Below are 16,178 nucleotides of genomic sequence, written 5' to 3' on the forward strand. Positions count from 1 at the left end.
TTGTCGCTATATGTGAGGTCTGCCACCGTGCAAGAGGGACAGATTGCTAGATTGCGAGCAACGATGTCACATCGTATGCTCCAATCTTTATACAGTGCAATAACTTCAAACCACGACCTAGCATATGGATGGTGAGCTAGTTTCAACTTGGCTGCAATTCGCTCCCTGGCTTCTTGAAGCTTGGATTGTAAGCTTGTAGTCCTTGAGAACTTCATACAGACGCATAGTATGGGAGAAACGAGGACATATACAGTATGGCATCAATTGTTTAGGTCTAAAGTAAAGATGCACAAGGTGCATTTACTACTGTAATACACTACATGTATTCACTACCTATGCATTTACTACTTTAATACACCGGACACATTGGCTAGCAATTGTATGTAAAGAGTTGTGTGCATAGCTAACATATGCAGATCTTGATCGGCATCGAATGTATGGTTTTTAAAACAACGTGCAAGTAAACTGAACCGAACAAAGTAATGTTCGGAATTCTAAAATAAGCAAATGGATAAAGCGTTAATAAACTGCAACATGAAATGAAGTGCTATACTGACCTGCAATGTTGTACTGGCGCTTTTCAGTTGTCCACTCCACAAGACGATATTTGAGTCAAGCTACAAGAAAGGAATGTGAATAGTTAAACATTACGTCATGCAATGGAAGGTTACATATTGAAATTCCGAAGTATATAGTGCATGTCATGTAGAGTGCCATACAAAAGGATGGTGGAGAGCTGGCACTGTGGTCTCTCCAAAAATTATAAGAAACGAAGGCCGTGCCTTGCCCCGTAGCGTTTATGTGTTGCGCCAAGCAAACACGGAGTCATGGGGAGTTGAATGCAGATAACAAACCTTGCAGTGTTGTCGAGCTAGAGTCGCGCTTGTGCAATTGAAACGTCTTATGTTCTCCTTGCCAGACACAAAACATGCATCTGGATAAATGCAAGAGATGTAGCATATTGATTAAGCTTAGAGAGAAACAAATCTAATTTTATATTCTATGTGGAAGGTCTGCCACATAAAGAGTTACGGGTGATTACAGTCGATGCCTATTTTTACTTGTTAAATGCTGCAAATTCTCTCTCTCTATTAGACGCAAACCTGCAGAGAAACTGCGAACTAGTGCCTCTGCGAATTTCCGAACTACAACACGTCTGCGAACCTGCCTCTGCAAATGTCCAAATTGTTGCCTTATTTACTGCGACATTTGTTGCGGATTCTTGCTTTGAGTTAGTTTGTAACTGTTTTTTTTCGTTCGGTGGTTATTATTAGTTTATATACGAGCGCTGATTTTCGGTGCTGCAGACAGCGCATGTAATTAGAAGCTTTTCATGGCGCTGCTTTTATTTATTGCAGCGTCGCTGTTAAAAAAAAAAGAAAGGGAAAATTACCAAAATACCCCTCTAATTTGAGGAAATTCCCAAAATACCCTTGTATCTATTTTGGTTGGATTGTTCAAGATTTCCTATTCTTCATTTGTTTTTGACAATTGAGATCCGTTTTTGAGTGCTCAGCATGTAATTTGTCACGGATTACCATCGCAAAAAAGGCAATTATGTCTAAAAATAATGAAGCAATTCATCTCCAAAGCCTAGGTAACCAACTCAAATTGTAGTTTTAGCATCTTGTACGATAGACAATCACTCTTCTTGCGAAGACCTGCAAAAAAATTTATTTTTTCGAGAAATTTACTCTCACAACCAGGGGTATTTTGGGAATTTTTTAAAATTTGAAGAGCATTTTGGGAATTTATGACAAAATATCGGGGGTATTTTGGGAATTTTTGAAATTTGAGGGGTATTTTGGGAATTTCCTCAAATTAGAGGGTATTGTGGTAATTTTCCCAAAAATAAAATAATCCTGCCACGTGGTGGCCTGTGCGACAAAGAGAGCCTTTGGCTCACCAAGAATTTGCAATTTGTAAGTTTAACCTCTGTATACTATATGTTTACTAACCTATACTATATGTTTGCAAGGTTAGTGTCGAACAACAAAAGCAGCTGAACATAGGAGCAGGAGATCGCCCTCGGCCTTCTACGCCTTGTTGGTGCTCGTGACAGAGCGGAGTGAAATGGGTGACGATGCTGGTGAGGGTATGGAGGTTGTGGTGGAGAGTAGCTGGACCGTTCTCAAGGGCTCCTTAGAATCCTGCGTGTCGGTTGTATTTCTAGATCCTGAAACCCACGAGCCCATTATCTCCTCTTTTCCTCACTCCTCCACGAAGCTTGTCTTGGTCCCCCCTGCAGAACCCTCTCCATGTGAAATTACAGGTAAGACTTCCCCTTTCTGTCTCTTTTAAGGATACATATATCTGTGCATGTTTCTGTGCAACATCTTCGATGTTGTTACCTTTTGTTTGGGGCTTGTGTGTGTGTTTGTGTTTCGTACGTTCCAGGGTGCCTTTGTTTCCATTTTAGAGTAACTGGGGCAGGCTGAGAAGATGAATCAAAGATCATTGAACAAACCTCTCGAAGAAAGTGAATGGTTTTTGCTACACACAGGAGGGACCTTCTTGTTTTAGCTTTGAAAGTGATTTTGTATGCCTACGGAACTTATATATACTAGCTTACAAAATCGTAGCGTGAAGGATTACCGGAAAAGGTCTAGTTTGGAACACAGACAATTTTTGAGCAGAGTATTATTGTGTATGGAGACTCTTTCAATGGAGAGCATATCTCCTTTGGGGGGGGGGGGGGGGGCTGGGCTCACTCGAGGCTTCTTCTTGACACATTGGGATGCTTTGTGTGGGCGTTTGTTGAGAGGTTGTTAGGATATATTTACATCTGGATGTATGCCTGAGTCTACGTGTTTTGCCTCATATCTCTTATTCCCAATTTCCAAGAGAGGAAGCAACACTTATTAGCAGGAGTGGAGGTTTGATCACCCTTCTCCCTTTGGTATATAAGATTTTAGCCAAGATGATTAGTGTGTCAAGAGTGCTGTGGAAGGCGTGGTGACAAGGGATGTCACGTGTACATGGCTTTGTGTGCCATGTGGACATGCTTCATTGACTTCCAAAGCCAATTTTGCACCTATCCCTAGACATGAGCGTCTAGAATCCTAGGAGGATTAGTACGGCAATTTTGTGAGCTTGTTCGTAGGACATGCATGTTCGGACGAGTCCATTAGATTAACCTTTCCGATTTTGGAACCCTCTTGCATAAATGGATTGTACAAGTGTTTTGATAGAGGTTGTTACACTTCGGTGGGCATTTGGCATGACGTGCATGTAGTTTTAGGTTAGAGGAATTCAACGAGCCATTCTCCATGTCAATCAGATTCCTGGGTAGGCAAACTTGTGACAGTTTTACCCAGAGTCTTTGTCAAAGTCAAGTTTATTAATAAACATTGTAATAATTTTTCTTTATAACTTTGTCTTTCAAACTTGCCCTACCTAAGTCTTAAAAAGTTTATAACAAGTAACTGGGCCTATGAAGGGAGCAGTAGAGCCATCGTTTTGGGAGAGAGGAGCCAACGTCAGATCTAGCCCTAGCGTTTTTGCATGCTCTTAGCGATTTTCTCCCACGATCGCAAATCAGTCCAACGTTTCCAGTTAGCAGCAGATCAGCCTCTTCTCGGCCATTCCCTTGCCGCATCGAGTGCTCCCATTGCTGTCTATCATCAACATCATCATCATCTGCGTTTTCAGCCTTGCTTTACACGATGGATCGGCTGCGTTGCTGCAGCCAGATCTGCGTTTTTGCAGCTAGCTTTCAGTTCTGGATTCCTCACATCGGGAGCGCAAATCAGCCCTAGATCTACTTCTTGGTGGCGGTCAACAATTCCTCATAATGATGGTTCCAAAGGTGCATCAAATCAGCTTGGAGGTGCTTCATTTTGAAGAGTTACCTCGGCGACATTCCCCATCAAGTCAGTAGAGTCTGCATTGAGGTATTGCTTATTGCTTATGTCTACAATCCATTTACGCAGTCTAAAGCAATTACCACTGGAGGGTCCTTGAGAGTGTTGATTGGGATCCTTTCAAGTGTCATTCTCCTCCTCTCTCTTTGCACATCTCTAATTCTCTTTCTACAAGGAAATAGAAGGAACCATCTCTTGTACTATGAAGCCCACGTTGTTGAAGTGTAAAGTCTAGATTTTCACTTGTCACAAAGTGATGACGTGGGCGCCCAATTGGAAGGGAAACTGAACCCAAAACAACTTGAAGAGTTGTGGCCGATGGGACGTGAACAGGGGATAGGTTTTTAAAATCCTAACCCACTGACCATAAAGAACTTATGGAGTATTGGCCGAGTGGCCTAACCCTAAAAAATCAAAAACTTGAACTCTAGACCCCATGTCACAAAGTGATGACGTGGCGGACAGCAGAAACCCTAATTTCTGCCAGAAACCCTAAGATTCCTGCAAACCCTAATTTTTGCCAAAAACCCTAAATTCCGGAAATCGCGGAGGCGGAATATTAAAAAAAAAATAATTTTTTTTTTTTTTTTTTTGGGAAAATGATGAGCGACGCGAATTTTGCTGTTGTTTTTTTTTATAAAAAAAGAGAAAAGACTCTCAAGAGAGAGAGAGAACTGATGCTTTTGATTTTAAAAGCTTTTGGGGCTCTGCTTTTGGGCATCCCTTGTAACCTTTAAATTAGTGGTGAGGGCCTCACTTCTCAGAGCATCTGGACGCAGAGTCTGAGAGTGAAACCCTAACCGCTCTCTTGTACTTTGATGATTGATTAATACAAAAAGAAATACCGAAAGGGGCGCCAGTCTTTGGGGCCAATATCTCTAGGCACGGAACTCCGTCGGGCCAGTGCAAATCTATTGTGATCTGTGAATTGTTTTGAAGTGGTTATTTGGTGCTGTCGCGGTTGATTCTTGACTTGGAGTGTCCAAGTTTGTTACACCCCACTTCCGTAATTCACGTTGATTGTTGACGTGGCAGAGTGGTACAGACTACTAATGTGGCAAGACTGTACGGAATTTCGTGTTTTGCATTGTGCTGACGTGGCAGGATTGTACGGATTTTCGTAATTTGCGCTGATAAATTTTTGCAGTTTAACGTGGGGATTTTTGGGAGTAGAGGCTTTTGGGTGTTGTGCTTTTAGTATCGAAGCTTTTAGGGGCTCTGCTTTTGTGCATCCCTTGTACTGTTTATAAAGACCCTTGGGCTTCTCATTCTGCAAAGCATTTGGATGTGGAGTCTGATATGAGAGGACCCTTGGGGAGTTATACTTTGTGAAATAAAAAAGAAAGAAATACTGGAAGGGGCGATAGTCTTTGGGACCTGTCACAAGATGGGTACCACGTGCCAATAGAAAAGAAGAGACTGAACAGACTTTTTACACTTCAATAACAACCGAAACTGAAAGAGAGAGAGAGAGAGAGAGAGAGAGAGCACACACGACACGGAGTGGCGGAATTCCACCCCAAAGAGTATTGGCCCCAAAGCTTGGCGCCCCTTTCGGTATTTCTTTATATTACTTGAACTCAGTACAATGTCGGTACTCGCGCTCTGCACCTTCTCATTGAAGCGTGCCGGAGTTTGAGCCCTCTGCACTTATTTAAAGGCCCTTAGCCTTGAAAAGCCGTTTATATGAAAAGCTTGAAACCCAAAAGCAACTGACCCAAAAGCTGGCGACATCCTTTGTTAATGCCATAAATGAGAACACTAGTGTGTCCCAAGTTTCTCATGATCCTCTGGTTGATGAGTCTTTGATGAAGTGTTATGGTCATGTGAATGGTCAACGCATGGTGATCTTGTTTGATTCAGGCAGTATGCATGATATGATTGGTGCCTCTTGTCGAAAGAGCCCGCTTGGAGGTTAGCCAGACGACAACTCTCGAGGTGTCGGGCTTCGCTCCCGGTATGGACTCTCTCATTACACGAGAGTGCCTTGATGTGTTATTCACTATTCAGCAAGCATCCTTCCGTAGAAAATTTGTAGTGTCTCCTCTCTCAGTATGTGATATTATTTTGGGCATTAGATGGTTTCGTGAGCATAACCCTCTCATTGATTGGGCCGACAATACGCTCACACTAAATGCCAAAAGTGACTCCTATTATCATTCGTGGTGAGGGGATCTCCATTCTTTACCTCTCATTTCTAATGTGCAGGCGAAGGTTGAAAAGAAACAGGAGAAGGAGACTCTCTCAGTCCTTTCTTCTCCAAAGCACGACACACATTTTTTGCATGATGATTTTTCTAGTGAAGCTAATCTCATTGCAGATACGATCAATCACGAAGAATTGATCTTTGCTCTCGAGTCGAGGTCCAAAGATATCACTCAGGAAGTATTGTGTGTTCGCATGATTAGTCACTCATTGTTCGAGTTTCTCATTCGTGACGATTTCTTGTATTTTCGTCAGCATCTTTATATGTTCCCTTTTCATAGGCATGCCGTATTGTACGATGCACATGCTTCCCTCATGGATGAGCACGGATGTATGCAGATCACTCTTGAAAAGAGAAAAAGTTTTCATTCAAGGAATTCACATTGTTTCGCGATTGTGCGTTTTGTCTATCGCTTTTACATATTTCTTCCTTGGCATGACACAGCCTTAGAAAGAGCAGGAGAAGATTGTCCATCAAGCATTGGCATTTCCGTTGTGATTTGCCACAGTTGATAGGTTTAGGTCGAAAGGAATTTTCCTCCTCAGAGATTCTTGAAGAAAGTGGACCCACGACCATAGCCGAAGTTGGAGCATTGAAGCTGCTACAGTTTACTTTGTGTCGCTTTTGGCGCGGCCTAGAGAAGCAAGCTTTGCAGACCTTCATGAAGTTCAAGTATCGCACGACCCACGCATCAGAGTGGGCTGGTGAAGAGTTCTTCTCAGGATTCCCAGAGTTGTTGGCGCACTCCCTCGACGCCATACAGCTCGGTACCAGTACCTCACTTTGAAAAGGAGGGGATGTCACGTGCACATTTAACCCTATGTGCATGTGGACAAGCTATCTCAGGTCTAGGGTTCATGTAAACTTAGGACGTGTTTTGGCACCCTTGTGAGCCTTTGCGCAGGCCGTGCATGTCCAGACACTTAGATTAGTTGCATATCCTTTGGTTGCACTCATCATGATCATCAGCATGACATTCAGTACCCATCATGAGCATTTTACTGTGCACAGAACCCTTTTTTCCAAAACACACATTTTTCACTTATTTATTAATACGTGACTTTTGTTGGAAAAGTGAGCAGGGCAAATTGCTAAGGCACTATAAAAGAAACCTAGCAGTAGCACTTTTTAGCAGAAGAAGCAGAAGAATTTCCAGCAACTTGCAGTGCTCATGCTCAGCAAGACCGGCAGAGAGCCTAGCGTTTTCAGCCAACAAGAATCACCTGGCATTTTCTGCAGCAGAACAGTCCTAGCGTTTTTTGGCGTTTCTTGTAGCAGATCAAGTCTAGCGTTTTGTAGTTTCAAGACGCCAGATCAGCCAAGCACTTCAGCGTTTTTCAGTTTTCAGCATTCAGCCATTGCAGATTTAGCCCCTAGCCTCGTAGATCTCACCTACCCGTAGCAGATCCTCGCCGTACGGGTCGAGTCAGCCAGCGTTTATAGTTTCAGCCCGCTGTTTTCAGTTTTCAGCATCTGCGTTTTCAGCGCATCATCGTCGAGTCATCGTCATCGCCATCCTTGCCGACACAGTGTCAGTATTTAGCAGAAAGTCATCAGTTTGCAGATTTCAGCAGTTCAGCCGTAGTGTTTTCAGTTTTCAGCCCGTCCTTGTGGTCGTCATCATTGTCGTCGACATCATCGGCAAGTCCATCGCATCTAGACCATTGTGCCAGATTTGTGCAATCTATAACATAGACCTCTCTCGCCATAGAGAGGGGGGCCCGTGGAGGAGGGTTTGAGAACCGTTTGATGTATTCTTCTCTCTCTCTCTCTCTCTCTCTCTCTCTCTCTCTCTCTCTCAGTTTGAGCACCTTCATTCACAGTAGCATTCACTTTGTTTGTAATCATTGCATTCTCTCTCTAAAGGAACGGAAGGCTCTCCCTTCCGTAAGTGAAAGGAACCCTTGAGCACAGTTCGGAGCACTCATCTTGAGTAAGATTAACACACTTCCGCTGCACCTCACATTGGATATCCCATCAACTGTTGTATCGACTCGGACTTCCTTTCAAGACAGTAGTCTTGAATTTCTTTGTGAAGTCCACAACAAAACCGCTCAATGTGCTCCTTAAAACTGATCTTCTTAAAGGATGAAACAGGAAGAAAAGTTCCCCAAAATCTTTCACAGTAAGAATCCAAAGATTTTGTCTTGATCATCCGAATATGGTTCCAGTAAGTAATCACGTCTCGTTCGTATTCTTGTGTGAGCCATGAAGAAGTAAAGAGTTTCTTAAATTTCAGCCACTTTGTCGGCGCTCGTTTCCTTAACAATAGAGTGGACCACCATGTCCGTGCATTGCGTTTCAGAAAGGATGCCGCCCGTCTAATCTTGGAATGCTCTGTATAGTGGCCTCCAGAAAATGCTATGTCAAACTGTTTGGACAAAGGCTAAAGCTTTGGGAGTATCTCGAAACCTTGAAAAGTGCTCAAACTTTATTGCCTGTCCTCCCTCTTTGAATTCTTTGGGCTTTTTGCCCTTGTCGTCGAGGAAATCATATTGATTGGCTCTATAAAAGTGCTTTCTTTTTGCATAAAACATATGATCTTTCCGTCATTTCTTGCCCTTTTTGTCCTCATCACTCGAGTCAGAAGAAGATGAGTTGTCCGAGCTGTTAGAAGATGAGGACGACCTGGGCAATTTTTTGAAGTGTACACGCTTCTTTTGCTATTTGGCGTTTTCAAAAGTGGATTTTTCACCCAAGTAACCGGGGAAATTAGTTCCCTTGTTACATTTCTTCAGTTGCTTTTCCGACGGCTTCTTTGTGTCGAGAAGCTGATTCATTTGGGCCTGGACCGCATCACGGAGTTCTTCTTCAGTAAACATCCTCGAAGAAGGAGGTTTCTTGATTGTCGGTTTGATTGGTGGATCTGTGGCTTTCTGCCACTGAGTATGCACTTCAGCCATGGATTGCTGAGACAAAAAATTTGCAAACCGAGGATCTTTAGCAAACTTAAGCATCTGCTTTGTGTACTCGTAAACCTGTTGTCGATGTTGCATCTCTTGGAGTTCATATTGTGTAGGCCAAGGTGGTTCGTACTCTTCTTCTTTTAAGTCGTTTGAATCTTCTATGTTGCCTCCTCTCGCCTTAGCGGTTGCAGAAGAGGTCAATTGATTCTTTTCGGAATCCATAAGTGTCGCGAGAAAAGGAATCGGTTTTCTCGGTAGAAGAGAAATCGGCCACGCTCTGATACCACCGCAACAAACTTGGACACCCCAAATCAAGATTCTACGGTGACACAACAGAGGTTCACTTCAAAACACTTCACAAATCAAAAGAGAGTTGACACGGCCCAGCGTAGTTCCGTGTCAACAGATATTGGCTCCAAAGACTGGCACCCCTTTCGGTATTTCTTTTTATATTAATCTTTGAGCAAAGCACAACCGGCCCGCGGGTGCTCGCTCTTAGACTCTGCGTCTAGATGCTTTGAGAAGTGTGCCTCCTTGGGTCACTTATAAAGGTTTTACAAGGGTTGTTAAAAGAAGAGCCCCAAAAGCATTAAACTTCAAAAGCAATGTCTACCAAAAGCTAGCGCTGCCAAAAGCAGCCAACACAAATCGCGGAAATCCGTAAAACAGCCACGTCAGCATGCTCTTCACTTCTTATTACTGGCACCTAGGCCCCTCGGCAAAGGTTCATAAGTTGGACATGCCACGTCATCAGTTTGTGACACTTCAACAACGAGACACCTTACTACAAGAAGGCCGATGTTTTGGATGCTTTCAAATAGGACATAACTATTTTGTTGTCCAAAACGCACTGACAAACCAGCAGAGCCGACATTTGCGCCGACGGTTGACAGAAGCCTAGGAACATCTCCAGCCAAACGAGCTAAACCGGCCATTGGATTAGTACCTGACATCTATGGCATACGCCTTGAAAGTACAAATGAATTGTGTCGAGCAGATGGCAAAGTCAACGGTTTGAAAGCCCTAATTTTCTTTGGCTCAGGAGCTACAGAGAACTTCATCCATCAACAATGAATTCTTGAAGCAGATGCACTTTGATTATGATGTGGAGGGTGGAGAAATTGAAGTTGAGCTAGCCACAGGACGAACTCAGAAAGTGGTACCGCTCATTGGTGCTCTTCCAATGACTATCCAAGATTATCATGGAAAAGCCGATTTCCCCATTATGAAGTTGGGCAATTGCGACGTTCTCTTGGGCATGCCTTGGCATGACAAGAATGATGCGACTCTCGAGGTTCGGAACCGATGTCACAAACTGGTGACGTGTCAAGCCACTGAAGAACGGAGCCAACCTTCAAATCCCGGCCAAGGAGCCAAAACCCTAAGAAGAAGTAGAAGAAGAAGAAGAAGAAGAAGAAGTTTTACAGACTTACAAAGCTGAGGAGTGGCCTATTTTAAAAGAAGAGTTTCCACCAACTTACGGGACCCCGTTCGATGAGGCCCAAGTGACGTAAAGGCATAAAAAATAAAGTAGAACGCACTCAGAAGACTTTGCACATCAAAATATGATGATGTGGCACCTGTACGGACGCTCCGCAATTCGCGACAGATTTTTAGGAAAATCCCGAAATTTTAGGAACGTGCTTGGGGTTAGCTTTTCATATTTGATGCTTTTAGGCTTTGGGCCTTTAAATATGAGCCTTGGGGGACTTCTCTGGCACTCTTGAGCGCGTAGATTGCAGAGGAGGTGCTCCCCGGCTGTTGTACATTGCGAATCAACAATAATAAAGAAATACCGAAAGGGGCGCCAGCATTTGGGGTCATTGCTCTCTTGGGGTGGAACTTCGCCACTCCCTGTCTCGGGTGGTGCATCTTTTTTTCAGCTCAGTTGTTATTTGAAGTGCTTAAAGTTGTTCAGTCTGTTCTTTTCTATTGGCACGTGGTGCCCGTCCTGTGACAGTGGTATCAAAGCATCAGGCGTGCGCTTTTCTAGAAAGCATACCGGTCCTACAAAAGAGTAGACAGAGCAAACCAGAGCCTACTGGAATTTTATTTGAAGTATCTTCGGGTCCCGACCCCGGACCTTTTAGGGACTCCCACCCTTACTTCATCGCGCATCGGGCGCGCTCCTGTCTTCATCACTCATGTCTTACAAGGCATAAGCCAAAAACATCACTTGCAAGAGAAGGATCCAAGATTTGTTTCGAGTCACTACTTTTAGCAGTGCCATGTAGATGATGATGTCTATAGCTACCAAGCTGCACAGTGTCACAAACTGTTGATGTGTCAAAGCCTTGAAGAATGGAGCCAACTTACAGATGCCGGCCGAGGGGCCTAAACCCTAAGAAGAACAAGTAACAGAAGAAGTCCTCCCAACCTATGGGGACCCCGTCCGATGGGGCCCTAAGTGACATAAAGGAAATAAAGTAGGACTCTCACATACACACAAGAACTTGCGAAGCAGGCTGATGATGTGGCAGATTTCCAAAAATCATGCTGGCTGATGACGTGGCAGAACTATACGGATTTCCGCTTTTCACGCAAGCGCTGTTGACGTGGCAGGACTACGGATTTTCGTAAATTGCGCTAGCAGCTTTTTGACTTTGCTTTTGGACCAGATGCTTTTGAGTTTGAAGGCTTTTCACTGTAATTTCTTTTTAGGCCAAGGGCCTTTAAATATGAGGTCAAGGCTCATTCTCTGGCATGCTTCCTGGAGAAGGTGCAGAGTCTGGAGTACCGGCTTGTACTGTGTTGATGCAATATAAAGAAATACTGAAAGGGATGCCAAGTTTGGGGCGAATACTCTCTGGGATGGAATTCCGCCACTTCGTGTCGTGTGTCGTCTCTCTCTATCAGTTCAGTTGTTATTGAAGTGCTAAAAGTTTGTTCAGTTTGTTCTTTTCTATTGGCATGTGGTGCCCGTCTTGTGACAGTGGTATCAGAGCATCAGGCGTGTGCTTTTCTGAAAGCATACCAGTCCTACAAAAGAGCAGACAGAGCTATTGGAATTTTATTCGAGGTTTATCCGGCCTCCGACCCCGGGCCTATTAGCCACTCCCACCCTTATTTCATCGTGCATCGAGCGTGCTCATCGCCGTGTCTTACAGGGCATAAGCCATAAAGCACCCAAGACTTGGAATTCATGGATTCAAAAGAATATTTGCAGTTTTTGCTCAACGAACTTCACGACATTCTTTCGCGGCATTCTCAACAGAATCTTCCGATGCTGCAAAGTTTTCAACAATTTTTGAACTACATGTTACCCCCTCTGATGCCCCAGGTGGTACCTCCTCTGGCAAGAGAAAGTACGAGAGCTTCCAACTCGCAAACTTCTCAGCCGTCTTTTCCAATGCGAGGAGTCTTCAGGAATATGGTGCAGCCATCTGACCCTGATCCAGTGCAACCGCCTTTGCCACCGCCATTGCCTCCACCTCCACCACCACCGCCGCCACCAGGCTACAATGGTTGGAGCCCATATGGATACCCTTATTATCCATACCCGGGATATGCGCCTAACCAACCCAAAGATTTCAAAGAGGCGGCACGACAGTGTAATGGACTTGGACACTACAAGTCAAGAATCAATCGCGACAGCACCAAATAACCACTTCAAAACAATTCACAGATCACAATAGATTTGCACTGGCTCGGCGAAGTTCCGTGCCTAGAGATAGTGGCCCCAAAGACTGGCGCCCCTTTCGGTATTTCTTTATGTATTAAATCAATGTCAAAGTACAAAGAGCGGTTAGGGTTTCACTTTGAGACTTATGGACCATGCCGCGGTCGGCTACAAACTGATGAAGGGAAAGCTAAAGTTTACCACAAAAGAATCTCCGGCCATGAACTACAACTCTCGCCAACAAAGAAAAAATTCTCGAGAGTCTCGTGAAAGTCAACCACAAAGGCCTCGTTTGACGCCTCAACAACGAGACACCTTACTACAAGAAGGCCAAACAGGGCATAATCATACTAATTGTCCCAAACGCATTGATAGATCAGAGGAGCCGACGCCCATACCAACGGTCGACAGAACCCCAGCGCCACCTCCTGCTAAGAGAGCTAGACGTGCTATTGGACTAGTTCTTGATTTTTGTGGCATACGCCTTGAGAGTACAAATGAATTGTGTCGAGCATATGGCAAAGTCAATGGCTTCAAAGCCCTTATTTTCTTTGACCCTGGAAACTTCATTCATCCAGAATTCTTAAAGCAGATGCACTTTGATTATGATGTAGAGGGTGGAGAAATTGAAGCTGAGCTAGCCACACGGCAAACTCAGAAAGTGGTACCGCTCATTGGTGCTCTTCCAGTGACTATTCAAAATTATCATGGAAAAGCTGATTTCCAATCATGAAGTTGGGCAATTGCGACGTTCTCTTGGGCATGCCTTGGCACGACAAGAATGATGCGACTCTCGAGGTTCGGAACCGAACCATTACCGTGGTGCAGAAGGACAAGCCAGTCGTCCTTAAAGTTTGGTTGTCTGAACAAAACCTCGAATGAACTCTCAACTTGTTTTTTTTTCCTCAAGTATTGTTTGAAAATTTGTTTAAAATGGATGGTATTTGTTTTGAACTTGTCTTGGTGCCGATTTGAAATGTTTGACTCTGGTTTTAATATTGGTCTCATTGATGGTGATTTTACTCCCGGGTGAAGAAGTGAGAAATATTGTTTTGGTATTGTTTGAACCTTGGAATGACGGAGGCCAATGCAAGCGTTTCGTTGTATGTTAGAAAACCTCCGAACGATTTTCGAAAATATCCGTACACTGTCAGCCACGTGGCATGGCCCCATGCTTTTAGGGTTTCCAGCCATTTTAGGGTTTCAGCCAGCAGTTAGGATTAGGGTTTCAAAAATTAGGGTTTCTGGCAGAAATTAGGGTTTTTGCTGCCAGTAGCCACGTCATCACTTTGTGACATACCCCCCTCTTGAAAGCATGGTAATCGGCCGCGATTACGCCTGCAAAACCGATAGAAGCCATAAACGATCTTAGCAGACACTGACTGTTAGTACCTACGTACTAGGAACACACATCTAGCACATGTACCAAATCGACAGTCACAACACATGACATCACAGGACATCACTAGACATCACATGACATTCAACATTCATTCGGATCTTAGACCATGATTTATCGGCAATGTAGCTAGCAATCACATCTAGGTCCAATCGGGACCTCATCGATGTCCGATTGACTAACCCCTATTGCAACCATGTCTATTCGAGATCAATCAGACCAAAATGCTGCAGTCATTTCGTCTATCAGCTCATGCACTCAGAAGAAGTGAAGAACAAATCAGTATCATTATCAGGAATTCCATTTCATAAAGTCATCCAGCAGAATACTGTCAGCTCTTAGTATCCCTGAAGCTCAAAGAGACATCAGTGACTTTAGTATCAAAATCAAGGCATCTGTTGAGAAAGGAGCGGAGTAACTCCCCTCTTGTGCATCCCACTTCACCAGATCTTCGACCAAGCTGAATTTCTGGGTTTCGTTTGGAGTAGACTATGCTAAACCAAAACATCGAGGTAAAGTTTCACGATCCGAGGAGTATCTGCTAGGTCCTCCTCCTCCATCCACTTCGCATCAAGTGCAGGATAGTTCTTGAACTTAACGAAGAACCGCCTTCGGACTTTACCTTTAGTCTTCGTATCCTTATGTGCCAAAATCTGTTCAGGAACAAGGATCTCCTCGTTTTCTTCACTTCGGGGTTGCTCATCAGGCTCCCCATCATCAGGCACATCACCCTTAAAAGGTTTCAAAACGTAAGAGCACCCAATCATCCTCCTTCAGTTTCAAGTCGCGACGATGGCGCTCCGTTGCCTTTTTCTGTCGTTCTTGAGACTTCTGCAAAGTCTCGCGAACCTTGGCAAAAGCCGTATCCAAATCTCGCGAATATTCATCCGCTTCAAATATCTAATCTTTCGTGTTTATGAAGGATGGAACATTCGCAGCACTTTCAATATCTCAAATGGCGTCTTCCCTGTCGAAGAGTGTATCATGTTATTGTAGGAAAATTCCACCAAAGGTAAGTTCTTTTTCCATTGAGTCTTCTGATCCGAGATACAAGACTTCAATAAATCTAAAACTACTGAATTGGCAATCTCAGATTGCCCGTCAGTCTGCAAGTGGAATGATGACGAGAACTGCAACCGCGTGCCAATGTTCTCCCAAATTGCCTTCCAAAACAAACTCATAAATCTAGGGTCTCTGTTTGAGACAATCGTCTCAGACGTGCCATGTAATCGGAAACCCAGACTACGACCACAAGCATCACAAAATACTTCAAATGACTTCTGCAAGTCCGGCAAAGTCAAATCTGGTCCCGTAGTCAATTTCTCTTTCAATGTCTGAAAGGTAGTCACCTCTGTTGATCCCCACGAGAAAGGGACTCCTTTCTGTATCAAGAATATGCAAAGGGGAAGCAACCTCTGCAAACTTTCGAATGAACCGTCTGTAGTACGAACATAGTCCCAAGAAGCTTTCAACTTCATGGACATTCTTCAAATCGGGCCAATCACGGATAGTGTCTATCTTGGCCGGATCCATTTGCACTCCTGTTGTTGCTGAGACAAAGTGTCCCAAAAAAAATGTATCTCTGAAGCATATGATCTGTGTGTTCTACTTCTTTCTTGGAGAAAACAATGGTATCATCAAAGAAAGTGCCAGCAAATAGCCTCTACTCTTGAAAAATCCTATCCATCATCCAATTTAAAGGTCGCAGGAGCATTGGTAAAGCCAAAAGGCATCACCAAAAAAACTCAAATAACCCAAAAGTCGTCCAAAAGGCTGTCTTGTAGACGTCTCCCGGCGCAATTCGGATCTGATGATATCCACTCTTCAAGTCAATCCTGCTAAAGCACGAGGATCCCTGTAACCTGTCGAGTATATCATGTACCGTGTCGAGTATATCATCGATCCTAGGAATCGGAAATTTGTTCTTGATGGTGATTTTGTTGAGAGCGCTATAATCGATGCTCATTGTCCAAGATCCGTCTTTCTTCAAATCCAACAACAGTGGAGAGCAATACAGTGAAGTACTATGCTGGACAAGACCCTTTTCCAAGAGGTCTTTCACTGGGTTCATAATCTTTTCATTCTGTACTCGGCTCACACGATAAGGTGGCCTGTTCGGTGGCGTGCTTCCAGGTATCAGGTCAATGGTCTGATCTTCATGCCCTCTGAAAAACAATCGGCATGA

The 16,178-nt window shown here is 43.9% G+C and overlaps 1 protein-coding gene across 1 annotated transcript in view; it reads left to right on the top strand.

Moving 5' to 3' along the window:
• The first annotated feature begins 1,964 nt into the window (after window positions 1-1,964).
• Window positions 1,965-16,178, top strand: part of LOC147454672 (40S ribosomal protein S27) — a 50,269-nt gene continuing 36,055 nt past the window's right edge. The window contains exon 1 of the mRNA XM_086516540.1: window positions 1,965-2,272. Within this exon, the coding sequence (XP_086372666.1) occupies window positions 2,074-2,272 (199 nt within the window). The 5' untranslated portion in view covers window positions 1,965-2,073. The remainder of the gene's footprint in view (window positions 2,273-16,178) is intronic.

This window comes from Adiantum capillus-veneris, chromosome 7 (assembly GCF_014529385.1).
Source record: "Adiantum capillus-veneris isolate H3 chromosome 7, ASM1452938v2, whole genome shotgun sequence".
NCBI classification, from domain to species: domain Eukaryota; kingdom Viridiplantae; phylum Streptophyta; class Polypodiopsida; order Polypodiales; family Pteridaceae; genus Adiantum; species Adiantum capillus-veneris.